Here is a 20284-nt window from a genome sequence, read left to right as displayed (position 1 = left end):
TAATTAATAACTTTACAAAAGTGAAAGGAAGAGTATTCCAATGTGAAAAATTTAATTATCTTAGTTTAAGGAATTGGTACAACTGCTCCAAGCTTTAACAACCACCACCCTGATCAGTCAGCAACCATCAACAATGAGGCAAGAAACTCTACCCCCCCAAAAAAATAATAATAATTACCACTTGATGAAAATAAGCATTTTTAGCAATAAAGTATTTTTTAATTAAAGTATGTACATTCTTTAGACTTGATAATACTGTGCACTTAATAGCCTACAATATAGTATTTTATATCCACTGGGAAACCAAAAAAAGCAAAATTTTGTGACTCCACAGCAATGGTTACAGTGGAACCAAGGCCAAAGTATCTCTGAAATATGCTATATTCTGCAGGCCATGGAGTTATAGCAGCACTTTTAAATAGATGAGATTGGTCTTTGGGTTACTCAAATTTCTCTAGAAAGTTGGTGATGGGTGGAGTTACAAGAGTGGGGGATACCCACCCCAAGAAACCTTAAGTGAATATGCAAGAGCAAGAAATTTCAGCACATGAAGTATAGGAGAATATTAAATTTATGCTAACTTGTTTAAGTCAACAAAATACAATCAAAATCAACTTTCAATTTACCAGAAATGAATAGTAGTTACTTTCTTGGTTAATGGGGGGGAAAATATCACATCAAAGATTTCTAGGGTTTTCTTCAGCACTAAATCTCAAAAATACTAATGTAAATTAGAAATTATCTGGTTTTGGTACAGAGTGTTTTTAATACTAATCTTTTAGCATTTTTATACCTAAAACAATTTCTGGAATAAACAGAAATCTTAAGAAATTACACATTCATCAGGAGACATTTCAATTTCTTAGTTTTTCACAGTTATTTCAGGTCATGCATCCTATGATTTGTATACATGTAATCTACATTCTTTATACTTCCATAATCTTCTTTTTAGTCAAAGATTTCTAAAACATGCATATTCAACCAAATGCATGGTAGAGAAACAATAAAGGTAATTTTTATAAAAGAAATTAATCAGGATCTATCCATGATATAAATATTGTAATTTAGATGGACTATAGGGGGAGAGGCCAATTATTTATATTAACACTTTGATTAAAAGTGTCTCTAGCCTTTTATTTGGTTTCTGTTGGCAACCACTTCTTCAGAGATTCTTAGACTTCAAGATCCTCAAACCACAATTCATATATTTGCCTAAAAGAATACATAAATCAATCAGGATGTCAGTTTTTGACTTCCAAAAAGTGACACCTCCCAAACAGAAGATAATACCTAGTAGATGAAGAACAGGTAATGTGATTCTAGGGGGACAGTGTGATTTCACTAACCCTCAACCCACTCCATTTGGCATTCTCTCTCCTTTTATTTTTCCCTGAGCTCCCACCACTTTAGTCATGAATGAGTACAAGAAGAGAGATCATTATTTCCAGAGACATTGTTAAAATATACACAGATTATTTTCTCTCTTTTTTTAAACACGTCAGTGAGACTCGGATTAATTATTTCTTTTAAATTTTCTGAAACCTTAAACACAATGACACTTAGGATATGAAAATTATTTTTCCCATCAACCCCCATAAAATGAAGAGAAAGATTGGGAGCTGGAAAGAAAAGACCTGAATAATACCAAGGAACCCTAAATGGTCAGGGACCAACATGGGACCATGACAGAGAAGGCAGATCTGATATGTTCACCCATTCATGGAGTTCTGGAACAGCCATCAAAAGGAAGCAAGACTGGGAGGGCTCATTCTGTTTCCAATGAGAAAATGTTATCAAAGGTTCATAATGATTGGAAATAAAGAAGGAAAAGAAAAGCAGGGATCCATGAATTTAAAATAAAATCACTTTCCTATTAGATATTTAGCAAATAATGAATCTGACCTTTGGCATCAAAATTATTTCCAACTCACACAATCTATAAAGAAGTCACCATTATCAACTGTAAAATAAATCATTGTATTACTTTGAGTTCTTTAGGAACTCAAGAATAAAAAATCCTTTTTAAAAAATGAAAGATAATCTCAAGACATTTTCCTGACAATTATTAAGGAATATGTAGTTGAAAGAAATGGTAAAGGTCACCTTATTGAACTCCATATTCTATACATCTACCCTCTGCCACATCACTAATAAAATAATCTGTCTAATCCTTATTATACCAGACAAGCTTTCAAATATAAGGTATCCCAAAAGTATTAACAAAGCTGACTTTTGGGATACTCTGCATTTAAAGATAATAGGCTTCCTTAATCTTCTAAGTTTCCAAATTTCTTCAAATTACCATCATATATCATGCTTTTACATCTCCTTAGTATGCACCACACTCTCCATGGTTGTGATCCAGTAAATGGTTCTCTTAAAATGTGATAAACAAAACTCATGTGAGACTATATTTTTTCTTCATACTAAGTATTATATTTCTATGAATCTGTCTGAAGACTGAATTCCAGTTTTCAGAATGTAATATGAAACAAAGTTAACTCTCTTCCTGTCTTTTTGCCATGTGACCTTTCATCTAGTCACATTTTCCATAATGAGTTTATGTAATTGATGTGGGGATGTAAAACAATTTGAAGTAGTGAATAAAGAGCAAACCTAAGAGACAAGAAAAACTATACTCATCTCCTATCTCTCTATATACAGTCCTACTAATTATATGATCAATGGCAATATATTTCACCTCTCAGGGTTTCATCAGTTTCCTTATTTCAACATGAAGAATTTTCAAATCAATTAAATTTTTGGTCTGGACAAAAAAATGGGGTTGGGGGAGATATTACTTAGCAAGGTCTAGTAGATCTAGGACTAGGCTTATATTCAAGATCTGGATTCAAATTCCGTCACTGGCCCCAGACAAGCTATTTTACCTCTATGTCTCTCAAGCAACTCTGTAGGACATCAAATAAGTCAAAAATGGGTTACAATCATCATGGGGTGGAAGCTATTCCTCAAAGCTAAGAAAGTCACAGATCATTCCCATACATGGCAACTGTAATTCTTATTAATTTTATTTTTGAGTTAGACCAGTTTTCTAGTCTGAGAACTCTTCTGATGGGGATTATAGCAAATAAAATCTAAATTCAAAGCAATTTTAAAGTATATAGTTTCTCAGTTTTGAAGAAACAAAAACATCTCACCCATAATACCTCTCAATAATTACTGTAAATTTTTGATGCTTCTTTAAGACATCATTGTGTTGATAAAATGCTTCTTTCCTCCCTTGGATAATGGCAATTTGGACCTGAATTTGGAAACATCTCTACTTAGTGAAAAATGTGTTTAAATTGATTGAAAGCTTTTATAAGGCTTTGGAAGGGCTAGAATTTTGTTTATTTCAGCAAAAAGCACTGAATAAAAAGTGGGGGGGGAATCAGTTTGCCAAAGTCAGTTTTGTGTACATTATAATACATATTTTATTTAAATAGTTACACTAAATCAATTTAATTTGAGGCTGAACTGATTATCTATTGAAACTATGTAAAGACTGTCTTTTACTGAAGGATAAATATTTCAGTCAACTCCTCTGGACACCTTATTTTCAGGACACCAAACCACCAAACTGGCACTTCTAATTCGTATATTTTGACACCATTTTGACATAATCTAAAGTAGAAGAGATCAAAATTTGTGGGCAGAGTTCTCAAATAATAAAGGTGGGTCACAATGCAATTCAACAAGAAGAAACTGAACATCTATGCCAACACAATATATTTGGTAGGGTTTACTTTTTGATTGGTGAGGGGAGAGAATTATCATATTAGAACACATTAAGAAACAGACTTTTTATTTTTTCAGTGCGTTACAATTATGCAATTATGTACAATTTTACATGATAAAGATCCATTGGAAACCACACAGAATACAATAGTACAATAATTTAGAATGGCTTAATGCTATCCTAGCATTAGCAGCTTTTCACAAAATTTGTGTGCATGCTTCAGTCATATCTGTAAAAAGCAATTCCATTATAGAGTCTTTAGATAATGATTATAAATGTTATCAAGTATAAATACAGTCATACTCAGTAATCATATATAGAGTACAGACATAACAAATTTGAAGTTGAAAAGCGTAATAGATATAAATTTTTCTATAATTCACATGAGTTTGCCTATAGGAATTTTTTTATTTGTAAAACATTTATACAATGCAAATAATAACTTATCTCTTAGAGATAATATAGTTGTTTCACTTTAAAACTGAAATGAACAAGACAGAATAATATTCAACCATCACAAAAGACATGTACACATTCAAATTAAGCTATTTAAAATTAAATGTAACAGATTTTCTTAACACTTCTTTTAAAAATAGAAAAAAATGTGATTATACAGGTGAACTTTCTTTTTTATTCAAATTTTAAATTTCTTCATAGTTTTCCAATCTTTTTGAGGTGATAAACAGCTATGCTTGCTACAGTGACCCAAGACAAGATCAAGTACTACTATGAAAGCTGGTCCCACCAAAGTTAAAAAAAAATCTTACTGGAATCCAGAGTAGAAATCAAACCTCTGTTTCTTGATGGCATGGGTATATACAAATAGCATTCATTCAAAGCTTCCATAGAAAGAGATAAAGTTTAGGGAAGGAAATGAACAAAGACAATAAGAAAGTAAATGATAACTTTTTATTTTACAAACATATTTGTATTATCTCCATAACTTCATAGCTCCAAAACACTGAAAGGTTTTGCTTACTAATAAGTTTTAAATGTTTCTTTTATGATGATCAAGGAGAATCATTTTTTCAGACACCTATCTTCTTATTCTTCCTCTGAGGCAATTATTTTTAAATCTTTGTCAGACAAACCCTTTTGCAAAAAGACCTAAATCCCTCAGGAATTTTATTTGTCTAGTACACCAAAGTAAGCACTGTATCCAAACCTGCTTCCACAGCAATCATCATCAACTTCTTGGCTAGGTCTCTTTATTCAGTTCTTCCTAGAATCACTGGGAAAAATCATGAAATACAGAGAGTAGATAGGGCCAGTAGGAAAAACATTTTGTTTCCCAGCTTCCTTAAAGAAATTCATACACTGACCATCCAAAAAGAGACTAGATAGTCAGTTCTTTAGAACAGAAAAATAAAATTTAATTTTAAAAACGACAAAAAACTATAATCAATTGACCCCTACTATTTTACAATACCAAACACAAACAGATACTTAGCAAATTCATTTTTGTAATTATGATCAGAAGGCTGACCATGCAGTTAGCCTTAGAAAGGATATCCGACTGCCAAGCAGCATCCTTGAAAAACTGGGTTCAAATTTGGCATCACTAGGTATAGGATAGAAATGAAATGCAAAATCCTTTGAGTTCTATGTCACCTGATGTTTCTTGTGATTTCAGAAGTGCAGAAATGAGTACTGTAACTATTTTAAGTCTAAAAGACTAAGGATAATAAATCAGGAAACTATTAGGATTGGCAATAAGAATCACAGTGGACCTAAAAAACAGTTTTACTAAACCACATCAATATTTACAATGGTTAAAAAGTCATGCAGATGAACTAGAGAAAAAAAGAATGGCAAGGGGAGAGAGAGAGAGAGAGAGAGAGAGAGAGAGAGAGAGAGAGAGAGAGAGAGAAGAAAAATTATCTGAAATTAACTTTCTTCTACTTTTTCTCTTCTTTTTGTCTCTTCCTATTTTTGAAAGTTTTATTTGCCCATTATTCACCTTGACAAATGGACTACCTATCTATCATAAGCTTGTCTATGCTGCTACAACAAAGATGTAAACTGACTTGAATCCTTGTGACAAGGAATCAATAACCTTATCCACTAGAGGTAGCCTCCCACTCCATACCTTTAGAGTCTAGCTGACCCAAAAGGCAATGAAACTAGACAAGGTCATATTAGAACTAGTGCTGGGAAATGTTTATAATCATTTCAAGAAATGTTTCTAATCATCATGCACTGCTTTCTCATTTTTTTTATCCTTTTGCCTAATCCTGGTGGAAGAAAAATCTCTTGGCTCACAATGTTCCTCTTTACATTTTTTCACCATTTCTCCTCAGTTCATGTCTTTATTCCCTTTCTTCTTTTCCCCTTTCCCACCCATTGGTTGTGAATGTTATACAGAGGTTAATTTGTTCACTAAAATTGAATATGTAGTTTATAATGATGATTAAGTGGAAAACATAAATAGGATAAGTAGAATATAAGCTTATATTAAAACATATATGATCATTTCAAGTAGGAATTGATTTATTCTTTCTGCTTAGATGCCCAAAGTCTAGCACAATGTATAGCACAAAGTTCGTGGTTATTAAATACTTTCTGATTGAGAGATCCAGAAACAAAACAGATTTTATAAGAGTTTCAAATATATAGTGGAATTTCCTTACAATAACTCTTTGAGGGGCAGCTAGGTGGGCAGTGTATAGAGCACCGGCCTTGGAATCAGGAGTACCTGGGTTCAAATTCGGCCTCCGACATTTAATAATTACCTAGCTGTGTGGCCTTGGGTAAGCCACTTAACCCCATTTGCCTTGCAAAAAAAATAACTCTTTGAGGTGGGTAGCATGAATATTTTTATGAAGAATTTGAAACTGAGAAAAGGGATATGACTTGGCCAAGGTACCCTAGCTAGTAATTTTCCAAGTCATGATTTGAAAGTAGGCTTTCTAACTCTACATAGTCAATAGGCTTATTGCTATGTCATGCTGCCTCTAAGGTAAGTGTTCTTAATCTGGGATCCATTTACCCCTCAAAAAAAAGGGAATCTATGAATCAATTTTAAGAGGTCTAGAAATTTGGATTTGGGAGGAAATTACATGTTTATTTTCACTAGCCTCTAACTTAAAATTAGCATTTCTTTCAATTATCTCAAAATATTATTATGAGAAAAAGAGTATAAGTTTTTTCTGGTCTACAGCTAAGAGATCCACAACACAAAAAAATTAAGAACCCAAAATATAAGGATTTTTCATCATGTTATATGTATAATATATATATATATATATATACAGATATATATATATATAAACCATCCTATTTTTACTCATTTATGTTTCTTTATGGAAAAAGATCACTTTTTTAGTCATCTGCAAAATGCTTCAAAACTAGTAGTATTCCCATGACAAATGTGATTAATAGCAACAAAAAGAGCAGGGATATACATATATATGTATATAAAATCCTTCAGATTTTACGTATATGCATGAAAAATCTTATAGAGTTCAGATTGTAAATTCTTAATAGGGCAGAAATCAATTCATCTTATCTAATTCTTTCCCAGTAATAAAATAAAATTTCCATATGAGCTCATAAATACAGCATTGTATAATATTGACAAAGATACAGAATGCCACTTTATAAAGTTTCATAAAATTGATATTCAAAAAATGTATGAGCAAAAGATGTGATTCTTAAGTAACCATCTTTTACACAAAAATGTGATCTAATCCAAGAAGAAGGTAGATTTGCTCGAATAAACCTTGCTAGAAGAGAGCAAGGGCTTTGATTTGGAAGGAATTCAGCAAACATGATTTTCTACAATATTACAACATAAAACTGCAAAGATGTTTTTCAGTTGAATTTTTCATGAGTCCCTGACTCACGTAATTTGAAAATGCACTTTTTTCTTTCATATATTTGTCTATGTGTGTGTGTGTGTGTGTGTGTGTGTGTGTGTGTGTGTGTGTGTGTGTGAGAGAGAGAGAGAGAGAGAGAGAGAGTAGGGCGAAATTTGCCTTTGGTTTCAAGATGAAAATTTAAGGGTAGTATGAATTTGTAATAAAAACAAAAGCACTACAAAAATAAAAGAAATGAATTTGAATGTTAAAAAGAAATAGAAAAGAGAATAAATGTAAGTATGCTACAGAACAACTTTCAATGTACAGAATGCAGTTAATCCAGGTAAAAGGAGAAATGTTAAGTAAATTATCTGGAAAATATCCCAAGTTCTCCACTGTGTTTTGGTTCTAGGAACCTAGCTAGAGGTAGAGGAAAAGAACAACTCAAAGATGTCTCTTGGATATCTGGTTGTGGAAAAATCCTTCCTACCAAGCCATTACATGCATTAGTGAAACAGCATCTCATGACTATTTTAAATGCTGCATATTCTATATCTCTTAGTGAAAGTAAAAAAAAAAAAGAAATTTAAAAAAAAGACACTGAAGAAGAGCAGCTGCCTTGGAGCACAGAGGAGGCCCAGTTGAAGGGAAAAACATTCGTCTTTGAAGTTAGGTTGTAAACATGCTTCACAGGCAACCAGATATTAAAGGCAAATACTATATTTCTCTTTCAGACTTGCTGGAAGAAAAAGAATGCATTTTGGATTGGGGGTTTATTTAATGCCTGTAGAGCTGGAGCTTCAACATTTATCAGATTAATTCTAGTTTAAAAATTAGAGAATATCTGTTAGAGACAGGCTAAGAAATCATTCCTGAGGGTAGGAGTGGGAAGAAAGACATTCCTTTATAACTTAAATTACAACCCTCTTCTTGTTCTCTATTATTCAGGAATATCTGGAAATTTTAATTGAAACTACAACTCTAGTGTCTAAGAATAATAATCATAATTATCTTAAAAGGGATTTATTATAAGCATTTCATATCATAAAACATTGACAAAAGAAAATGTCAAGGCAAAATAGATATAGATATGCATATTCTTTCTGGCTAGATCATAAGATTATTTGAATTTGTGTTTGAACATAAAGCAGTTAGTCAAGGGTTCAGTGCTTTATAAATGTCATTTATGACTTTTTGTATAAAATATTGCACTTTGGCTATAGTTGATGCTATAGCAAAGGTAGTTGGGTAGGAATACAGAAGTGGAAAGGGAAGAGAAAATTAAAACTAAAGCTCAACATACTCTTAGCAAACAACAGCTATGAGAATATCAATCACCATGCTCTTTCCACTTAACATGAGACTACGAATGCTGCACCTCAGTTTGGCAGGAGAGAATGATTCAGGTTCCCACCTGACCAGAAAAGTCTATAGATCTAAGTGTCATTCTACCTAGCTATCAAAATTTAGTCACAAATACATATGGAAGATGAAACTACTCTTGACAGTTTGTAAAGAGATTTTTAAGCCCTGGAAGGTATCTTCAATATTACTTCCAGATAGCATAGTTTTTATGCAGTGTCTAAAAAAATACTCAAAATTACTGTGCAAAAAATTCATTTCAGCCTTTGAACACAAACACACACACACACACACACACACACACACACACACACACCTAAACACTTCTACTCTGGGTAGATGAATCTAAATTTAAATTTTATTAACTTTATGTATTCTATACAGAGACATAATTCATGTTATTTCATTAAGAACACTGCTTGCTATCAGAATAAGGAAGAAACCAATTCAATCCATTCATTAAAAATTTGTCATTAAAAAGAAGTTAATCAGTAGTTAAATCACATAATGAGGCAAAAATGTTAGGCAAGTTAAGATTATTTCATATTTATTTGCTGCTATTTCATTGGATGGTTATGATTTTTCTGACTTGGATAGCATACAAAATACTTCAAAGAAATAAAAGGCTCAAAGCTCTTGTGCCAGAATATCCTGGATTCTCAGAGTCTAGGAATAATTTTATATTTTTATACTATTTTCTAGTGTTAATATCAATAAATATTTAAATTGTCATGAAAATTATAATTCAGATACTAATACCCATGCTTTTACATACCACTGAAACTTACTAAAGGGAGAACATTTGAAGGGATCATCATAATGAAATGTTAATATATTTTCTGTTTGGTCTTGGACAGAATAGCACAAAGATACATTCACTCCAAAGATTAATCTTTGTCCATAGAAAGGCAATCTGAGCCAGATTTTAATGAGTCTTAAAAAGCAATATCTCCTCTAGGAACAAACATTATTACACAGGACTTTGCTTCGCCCACTTCTTTGCCACACAGCTATATTTTCATGCAAATCTTGTTAGACATGAGAGGTCACAACACTGACAAATATTTACATACATCAGCAAATACCTGGATAAAACCCTGAATCCCAATTTAATTCTCCAGATTCACATATACTTTCTTTTAAGAAGATAAAGATGATTTCTGATCTTACATTGAGATTTGGCCTTCTTCATTGATTTCACTGACCAAATTCACAGATTATGAGGCACTGATTAATTTAAAGTACCTACTGCTATCAAATCCTTTAGATATACACAAGTTAAAGTTTAACATCTTATCTGGTTTGTTAAAATTGCATTCATTTTCTGCATCACTGTAAAATAAGGACAAGAAATCTCATACCCCGAATGATTTGGATGCTCTGACAGTCATGTAAAGTACATTGGTTATTGTATAAATATGACCATGGGAGATAAAGTTAAAATTCCTTAATTTCATTCAAGTGCCAAGTTTACTTTTAAAATTTAAGACAATCATCAATTCAAATCAAAGCTTGATTGCATGTCCAAGATCAAAAAAGCTTCATAATATTTAAGACTTTGACATTCTCTTGTCCAACAAAACCTTCATAATTTTACATATGAAGAGACTGAGACCTTTAGAGATGAAATGACTTGGCTAAGATCCCAAAGGTAGTAAATGACTATAATGTGATCATAGATGTCCTCTCTCCAGATCCAATGTCCTTTCTGCTTCTACAAAATGTCTTGTTGCATAATCTCTAAAAGATAAATATTCCTCTTGAAGTCAAAGAAATTAAACGTTGATTCTGTGATAAAGTTTGTACTCAATCTAACACACAAACATCTCATGATTTGGTTGATAAATTAGTTGTTAGGAAATTGAAATAAGCCATGGGAGTGCTTTTTAACTTCCCGTATAAATACAGCAAAAACCAGTTCTTTTCTCATTTCTTTGGATGTCTTTTTAGAAGATAAAGAAGTTTCTTTTCTTAAAATGAATCTTTCAGTTTCCTAAACATACTAAGAAACCTTAGGATTGCAAGGTTATAGCATTTACAAATTAGAACACACAGAATTTCAGTAACGAAGCCAATTTTTAGGTCAAAATTCAGTTACAGATTTTTCTGAGATGTAATTGTGCTTTGTTTTCTGTAATTCTGTCCCACTTTCATGAAACCCAATAATACCTGAATACATAATTTGTTTGACTCACACATGGGTACAGTTGGTTGATGGTGGTGTATCTATCCGACTTTTATTTTCTTTAGCATCATTCTGAGGTGATTCACTGCCAATCTGACACTTAAAAACTTGCTTGTAAGCCTTTCTGAAATTTTCAGAAAGAAACGCATATATTATAGGATTAACAGAAGAATTGCTGTAAGCCAGGCAATGTGCTGTGATTCTGAACAAGAAGGAGGCTGTAGTCAATGGAAAGACTCCGAATTCAACCCAGAGCTGAATGACATGATGTGGCAACCAGGATATGCCAAATACAACTACGACCACGAGAACTGTCTGTGCTGTCTAGAACAAGAAAGGAAAACATATGTCAGCTGCATTATATTTCCCAATATGTCAATGAATATTTCTTTGCCAAATAATTGTTTTCCTCTAGATATTCAAATCCTACATTTTGGGAACTTTTTAGCTATCTTTCTACAGATCTTACAAAAGAATTAAACGCATCAGTTTATCAATTTATTGGCAATTAGACCATCAATAAGATCCAATGATAGCCACAAATATTTCAATATAGCCTTTCAGAAAACAGTCTTTCAGTCTTTCAGAAGTCTTTCAGAAAACAGATGTTTCTGGGGATGGTTTGGCATTGGCAAGACCCTTCAACCAGTGGGTCCTCCCTATTTTTTATTCCTTCCTCAACCCCCAGACTGCCAGATCCAGAGTTACCAATTAGGAAAAGCAACATAATTGTTCTTACTACTTGGATAAGATGGAAGTAAATAACTCTAATCTTTCCATTAAAATGAAGGATAACCGCACCCTACCATTTGCCCTGCAGCTGTATTCTATGTATTTTGGGTCATACCATTTGTTTTTTCTCTATGATCTACAGATCTCCAAGAAATAATAATATTTCCTTGATCTTGTCATCCATTTGGATGCTGCACCATTACGGTTTCTATCTACCTTCCTTGTGTTATACATGTCTCCCCCATCTATGCTCTTCTTGAGAGTGACTATCCTTTTTTCATTTGTATTCCCAGTGATTAGCATAGAGTAAGTAATAAATGTTTTCCCCATTCATCCATTTATTCATTAAATTGAATTTTTTGATTTTTAAGCTCTTTTAATTTTACATTTTTAAAATTTCACCAGAGACCTCAAAACTATGGCCAAGACCCAGACCTGTCACTATGTATATTTATGTAGTACCTACTTCATACAAAGTACTCTGCTAATTGCTTTAAAATGTCATCTCATTTAATGCTTACAACAAACCTGGGAGATAGGTAATATTATCCCTCCCACAATCCAATTTTTTTAATTGAATACCCAGAATACTCAATTTCATTGGAGGCTCCTTTAAAAATGTAAACTGGTCTTACATGGGTCCTCTGTATAACCAAAGATTCACCATTTTGATCTTTTTGATAGTTGAATCACATAAATTCATATTATCTAACTGTCATTGAAAAATAATTCCACTGGGGGCAGCTAGATGGCAAAGTGGATAGAGCACAGGCCCTGAAGTCAGGAAGACCTGAGTTCAATCCAGTCTCAGACACTTAATAATTACCTAGCTGTATGGCCTTGGGCAAGTCACTTAACCCCATTGCCTTGCAAAAAAACAAAAAAAGAAAAAAAAAGAAAAAACAATTCAATTACTTAGACAAGAATTTTCAAAATCTCTGAATCCCTTATTTTCCTCAGTTCTTATGATACAATAATAATCCATTTCATGCTCCACAGTTTGACCAGGCCTTCCCCATTAGATGGAGGTCTATATTTTTTCCAGTTCTTTACTAAAACAAAAAAGTTCTACTAGAAGTATTTGTGTGTATGATTCCTTTCCCTCTCTTTGAAATATATTTAATAGAGGTATTGCTGAATCAAATGCTATATCATTTAGTAGTTTGTTTCCTTTTGAAATATTTGTTAATGTATTTTATTTTCATATTGTAATTATTTACAGATCATGTCTCAACCCATGAGAAAACTTTTGGAACAAAGTAAAAACTATTAAGTAAAATTAAACATATAGTGACTCCATCTGAAAGTGCATGAAACAATCTCACATCTGGAGCACTCCTGATTTCCCCATTTCAGTTTTTTTTTTTTTTTAACTAAAAGAAGTCTTATCTCTCAACCCACATCCTAAGGAATAAAGCAAGGAGAAAAGGAAAATCAAATCATTTATAACAGATAAAGTCAAGCAAATGTTTCACATCTGTCAAGAGATAAGTTGTACCTTCTATCATCAGTCTGCTAGAATCAAAATCCAAAAATGATTTAGAGGAGCTTCAGAATCAATGGGCCCAACTATATGAAATTTAATACTTGGAATTAAAATGGCAATTACAAAGAAATAAAAGGCTATGAAATATTTAATCAAAATGATTTTACAATTGCTTGTGTTTTTAAAAAAAGGAATATTTATTGATGGTAAATACTTTATGCGTCAATCATAGACAGCAGTGATCAAAAAGTGCAATCTTGGTTATTATTATTATTATTATTCACCATTTTGTGAACTGACCAAACTATACATAGAATATTAAATTCAATGCTAGGAATTATATTTTAAGAGATGTGTCCAAAAAAGAAAAAAGTAACAAGTCGAGGTCAAGAGATCTGAACATTATGTATCAGAAAGAATACTTGAAGGGCCAAGGGTTACTTAAATTATCTACCCATCTGAAAATGAATTTCCATTTAATTCAAGGAAGAACTTTCTAAACTATTGGAGTTGTTTTAAAGTATAATGGGATTACAAAGATGCAAAAGATAGGAATAAATATTGAAGTGACAATAGAGAAGTAAAAAGATGAACATCTTGTTTTTTAAGTATCTTTTTTTAAATTTTTATTTATTTAAGGCAATGGGGTTAAGTGACTTGCCCAAGGTCACACAACTAGGTAATTATTAAGTGTCTGAGGCCAGATTTAAACTCAGGTACTCCTGACTCCAGGGCCAGGGCTCTGTCCACTGCACCACTTAGCTACCCCCCACCTTGTTTTTTTTGACTTATGAATTGATCCAAACATTTTGGAAAATCATTTGGAATTATTCTGACTGAACTGCATAGCTATATAACCTTTCATCTAGAATCCCCAGTGTTTAGCACATACTCCTGGGAGGTCAGAAGTACAAAAGAGAAAAAAAATTATCACCACTTTCTATAGTTAAAAATGGAAATAAAATACAAGATCATCTATTGGGGAATAACTAAACAAATTATATTACATGAAAGTTATGGAATATTGATGTGTCATAAAAATATTAAATATAAAGAATAAAAAGAGAAATGTGAATATATGTGAACTGATACAAGATGAAGTAAATACAACAAAAATACCAGGCATACTGATTAGAAAAAAATTAATAGAAAAAAATGAAACTATAGATATAAATATAGATATAGATGATACAGATATAGATTAGATATAGATAGATGATATAGATATAGATATAGATGTAGATGTAGATGTAGATGTAGATATAGATATAGATATATAGATATAGATATAGATATAGATATAGATATAGATATAGATATAGATATAGATATAGATATAGATATAGGTATAGATATAGATATAGATATAGATATAGATATAGATATAGATATAGATATAGATATAGATATAGATATAGATATAGATATAGATATGGATATGGATATGGATATGGATATGAATATAGATATGGATATGGATGTGGATATGGATATGGATATGGATATGGATGTGGATGTGGAGATACAGATAGATTAGATATAGATTATAGATTAGATATACACATGTATGATCAATCTTGATTTGACAGAAGAAATATGAGAATATACTTCCCTCTCTTGTGAAGAGGTGGGGATTATATATTATCTAATCTGATTATTTTGTTAGTTTTTCTGGGATACTTTTTTTCTTTGTCATAAAGGGTAATTTATTTTTGTTCAAGTCAAAAGTGTCTTTCTTTTTTAACTTATTTTTTATTTTTATTTTTATACAAATGATTTTTATACACTACTAAAATATTCTTGTTTAAGAATAAGCATAATACCTCCCCAAAAAAAAGATAGACCTACATGAGAAATAAAGTAAAGGAAAGAGAAATAAAATGTGCTTCAGTCTGTGTTCCAGCACCACCAGGCTCTGTCTGAGGTGGATCACATTCTTTATGATAAGTCCATCACAAAAGCTACTTCCATATTTTTCCATCTTTGTTGTTACTGATAGCAACTGCCTCCATTCATACCTCCCCACTACCATATAATATATTTTCTCTCTCCTTTCACTCTGTCCCTCTTCTAAAATGTGCTATAGGGTAACTGAGTGGCACAGTGGACCGATCACCAGTCCTGGGGCCAAGAGGCCCTGAGCCCACATTCCATCCCTGAGACCCAGAAACCACCTGGCCCTATGTCTAAAGAATAATTTTCTAGATGGAGGGAGGATCAGAATTCACTATCACTAAATATATTACAACAGAGGTTTCATCCATCTGAGATACTGTGTGATATCAGAATTTTCTACATTCATTGTCAAATTGAAGTATTTAAAATTTCTAGGATTCCTGCCAATCATGAGATGTTTTGATTCTATGAATTATGCTTTTAATCTTCTATTTTTTTTGGAAAGATGATTTTGTGTAACATAATCCAATTGCCCCCACTAATGAAATCTTTTACATAATATATTCAGCTTGAAAAAAATGGAATAGAAATTTTTTTTAAACTGTGACTACCCTTACAGGTCAAATAATTAGACATTTATCTCCCTCCATCATCACAGCTATACTCTCTGAAATTCTGGTTATTATATACCAAACAGAAATCAGATAAATATTGTCAAAACAAGAGTCAAAAGTGTCTAGTTTCAGAGACTTCAGTGTTTCTTGAAAATAAAAAAACTTACGAGGTAAATAAAAATTGGGCAGTTGCATGTTTTAACATTAATCAAAGGAGGGTGTTTAGACTAGAACTCATTTAGCAGGAAAGACAATAGCAAAGAGATAATTTCCCCTAAGATGTTTTGTAAGCTCAGCTTTATTATTTTTCATGCACAAAGACAGGACTACAAAGATCAAGGGATAGCCTTAAGTCTTTTTTTTCCAGAAGGATGAAGGCATCATAGTACTCTCAACTCACATCCCAAGGAATAAAGCAATTACTTTCTGGTAGAGTTTGAAAGAGTACAGTAGTTGTACTGTAAAAGGAAAGAAGTTTATCACAAGTTTGTTCCCTCTATACTCTGATGTTAATTATCCCTTACCAATTCTCTAAGGGCCCACATCCCCTAAAAAATACATTTATATCCCCCCCAGGATTAACTCCATTACTATAAATATATTTGTGTTTTCCTTTCATATATATTAACTTATTTCCCAATGACTAATGAAGATTTTTAAGTTAAAAGCTGGTGTTAGGATATCAGATACTTCAAAAGTTAACTAAGTATAATTATACTCCAGAATTTAATGACAAAATAGAAAGGATTCTTAAGGATAAAAACATTGTAAATATGTGAAATTTCACCTTTTTCTTCGATGCTTCTGACTTCTTTGACATATTTTTCAGTTTTTTATGTAAATGGTTAAGGACCTGAAAAAAAGTGTAAGATAAATTTTATTGCTTCCACTTTATTGCTTATAATTCAAAGAAAAATTTGAAATAAAAAGATTAAGAATATTAAGGGAATCATTTAAAATAAATTGGGAAGAAAGGTGACCAAATAATACCAAATCTCAAATTGCATTTCAATAGTTTACCTATCAGCTCTATGTATAGGAGAAGAATTTAATACCAAAGAAGAGAGAAAAAGGAATTTTACAAATATCAAATAGATAATTTTGATTACATTAAATTAAAAAGTTTTTGCACAAACAATGCAATCAAGTACTCATAATGAAAAACATGTAGGGAAAACGCATGTAGAAAACTAGAGGGAAACATTACTACAGGTATCTCTAATAAAAGTTTCATTTCTCAAATATAAAAAGAATTGTGTCAAATTTATAAGAATATAATTCATTCCCCAATTGATATGTGATCAAATGATATGAACAGGACAGTTTTCAGAAGAACTCAAAACTACCTATAGTCATATGGAAAAAAAACACTCTAAATTATTATTTATTAGAGAAATGTAAATTAAAACAATTCTGAGGTACCACCTCACACCAATCAAATTGACTAATATGACAGAAAAAGAAAATTATTTATATGCTTAACAGGATATGGGGAAATTAGGATACTAATACACACCTGGCAGAGTTGTGAATTAATGTATCCATTTTTGAGAGAGTTTTGTACTGTTCCTAGATAGCTGTAAAACTGTTACATACCCTTGGACCAAGTAATACAACTGTTAGGTCTGTATCCCAAACATGTTTTTAGAGGGAAAGGGACCTATTTGTACAACATTATTTATAGTAGTTCTTTTTGTGGAAGCAAAGATTTGGAAATTGAGGGGATATCCATCAATTGGACAATAGCTGAACAAGTTGGGATATATGACTATAATTGCATATTATTGTACTATTAAATTATGAGCAGGATGATTTCAGAAAAACCTGGAAAGTACATGAACTGATTCAGAGTAAAGTGGGTAGAACCAAGAGAATATTGTGCCTAGTAATAGCAATATTATAAATTAATAACTTAGGACTTAGGACTTAGCTATTCCCCCCAATATAATGCTACAAGACAATGCTAAAGGACTCATAATGAAAAATGCTATCCATCTCCAGAGAAGAACTGATGAAGTGTGAATCCACAACTAACCACAGTATTTTTCTCCTTTGTTCTTTCTTTCTTTTTCTTTTCTTCCTTCCTTTCTTCATTCTTTCTTTTTTCTTTCCTTCCTTTCTTTTTCTTTGGTTCTAATTTCTTCTCAAAATGACTAATATGGAAATATGTTTTATATAATTGCACATGTATAACCTGTATTATATTGCTTACCATCTCAGAAAGTGTGAATCCACAACTAACCACAGTATTTTTCTCCTTTGTTCTTTCTTTCTTTTTCTTTTCTTCCTTCCTTTCTTCATTCTTTCTTTTTTCTTTCCTTCCTTTCTTTTTCTTTGGTTCTAATTTCTTCTCAAAATGACTAATATGGAAATATGTTTTATATAATTGCACATGTATAACCTGTATTATATTGCTTACCATCTCAGAAAGTGGGGAAAAGAGGGAGGCAGGGAGAGAATTCAGAATTCAATTTTTTTAAAAAAGCAAATATTAAAAATTATTTTACATGTAATTGGGGAGAAAATAAAATATTTATAAAAATTTCAAATGACATTTTATTAGTTTTGAAAGCTTATTATATATGAAAAAACATTTTGGGCTATAATTCTTAGGCATTACAATAATTCCCATATAAACCATTATTTTTCAAAAATTAAAGATTATATGGCCCAGATAGTTTTATGCTTATATAAAAATATGCCTAAAAATTAATGCCTAGTCAATCCCTTCCATTTATTTATCATTGTATAAAATATTTTTATGCATATTATCACACTTATTCCCTCCCTGCAACCAGTTATTTTTATCTTCTTCACTTAAAAAAGAATGAAATCAAAATAAAAGAGATAAAGTGACTTGCTCAGGATCACACAGCTAATTAATAACACAACTCTCTTGTTATTGTTATTCAGGGATAACTCTTTGTGGTACCCTTTGGGATTTTCTTGGCAAAAATACTGGAGTGGTTTTCCATTTCCTTCTCTAGCTTATTTTACAGAAGAGGAAACTGAGGCAAATAGCATGAAGTGACTTGCCCAGGATCACACAGCTGCTGTGTCTGAGGCCAGATTTGAATTCAGAAAGATGAGTCTCCCTGACTCCAGTTCCAGCACTCTATCCACTGCCACCTAGTTGTCCCATGTTTTAATACTTCTTGAAAGAAAAAGAAAGAAAGAAAAAAAGAAAGAAAGAAAGAAAGAAAGAAAGAAAGAAAGAAAGAAAGAGAGAGAGAAAGAAAGAAAGAAAAGAAAAAGAAAAGAAAAAGTCAATTATTCCATCAATGAATACCCAGAATCTAGCACCATGTCTAGAGTACAGTAGTCATTTAATAAACTCTTTCCAATTGACTGATCTATGTCCTACTGCTGCATGCCAAGTAGCTCTATCTACTGCTATGGTGGTTTTTTGGCACTCAAGAATAACATCACTAAATTATTGAAACTATGCCTCCTTATTTCTTCTGTGCAATTTGCTTTTCACTATCTTACAACTAGTCACCTTACAGCATATTACTATACATTTTGATGTTAGTTATTATCTATGCATGTCCTTTCTGCCTGGCCTATATTTTAAGAAATTATATTTAGGATGATAGATAGAGAGACAGACAGATACAATTAGATGAGATCATCTTAAGACATTATCTACTTGAACTTCTAACCAAAGGAGAAATTTCTTTATAAAAAGATCTTCAGTAAGTGATCATCTTATTTCTGCTTAAATAAATACGTCAAGTAGGAAGGGGTTCATGATTTTACAAGTTTACAAGTTTATTCCATTTTAGGATAGCTTATTTGCCTTAGTATAACTTCCAGTCAGTGACACAAACTCCTTCTGTAGCCCTAACATAAATCTCATTGCCACTTCTTGGCTCATGAATAAAATCTGTTCTGGGAAATGTCATTGTTAATTGATGATATGTGAAGCCAGTCTCAGTTAAATTCCTAGATTCTTAAAGTTAGAAGATTTCCTCAACCCATCTCAAATGAAGGCATAAATCATTTCTACAACAAAAACAATAAGGTCTTATCCTGTATTCTCACCTCCAATGAGGTATAACTCATCAACTCTCTGAGCCATCCATTCTGTTTTTGGCCAGCTCTAATTAGGAACATTGTTTGTTTTTTAAACAATAAACTTAGGTTTGCTTCTCTATATTTTCCACCCATCAGCTGTACCATTTGGATTCAGGCAGGATAAGCTTAATCAATCTTCTGTATGATGACTTCTCAAACATTTAAGGACTACAGTCATATCACTCCTGTCCCATCTTCTTCAGATTGTGTCCTTCGTTTCTTCATCCAATCCCCATGATAGAATGATTTTAAGTCCTTTCATCATTCTGATCACCCTACTTAAGCCTAATTCATTCTGCTCCAGAGCATATCCATCCTTGTCCATGAAGCCTCCAAAATTTGTCACCTAGAATTCGGTGAAATATATCAGAAATGGTTTGATCAAGGCAGGGA

The 20284-nt window shown here is 32.0% G+C and overlaps 1 protein-coding gene across 3 annotated transcripts in view; it reads right to left on the bottom strand.

Annotated features, from left to right (window-relative positions):
- Nucleotides 1–20284, bottom strand: part of GALR1 (galanin receptor 1) — a 56314-nt gene that overhangs the window by 23586 nt on the left and 12444 nt on the right. The window contains exons 2-3 of one of the 3 annotated variants that reach the window (XM_074203330.1): nucleotides 16602–16667; nucleotides 11097–11410 (exon numbers count right to left, since the gene is read on the bottom strand). In XM_074203330.1, coding sequence (XP_074059431.1) covers nucleotides 11097–11410; nucleotides 16602–16667 — 380 coding nt within the window. Of the gene's footprint in view, nucleotides 1–1745; nucleotides 11411–16601; nucleotides 16668–20284 lie in introns of those variants that run through there. The other 2 variants (XM_074203332.1, XM_074203331.1) reach the window with 2 other exon arrangements.

Source organism: Macrotis lagotis, chromosome X, assembly GCF_037893015.1.
Source record: "Macrotis lagotis isolate mMagLag1 chromosome X, bilby.v1.9.chrom.fasta, whole genome shotgun sequence".
Lineage (NCBI taxonomy): Eukaryota > Metazoa > Chordata > Mammalia > Peramelemorphia > Peramelidae > Macrotis > Macrotis lagotis.
This window is presented reverse-complemented; position numbering and strand designations above follow the sequence as displayed.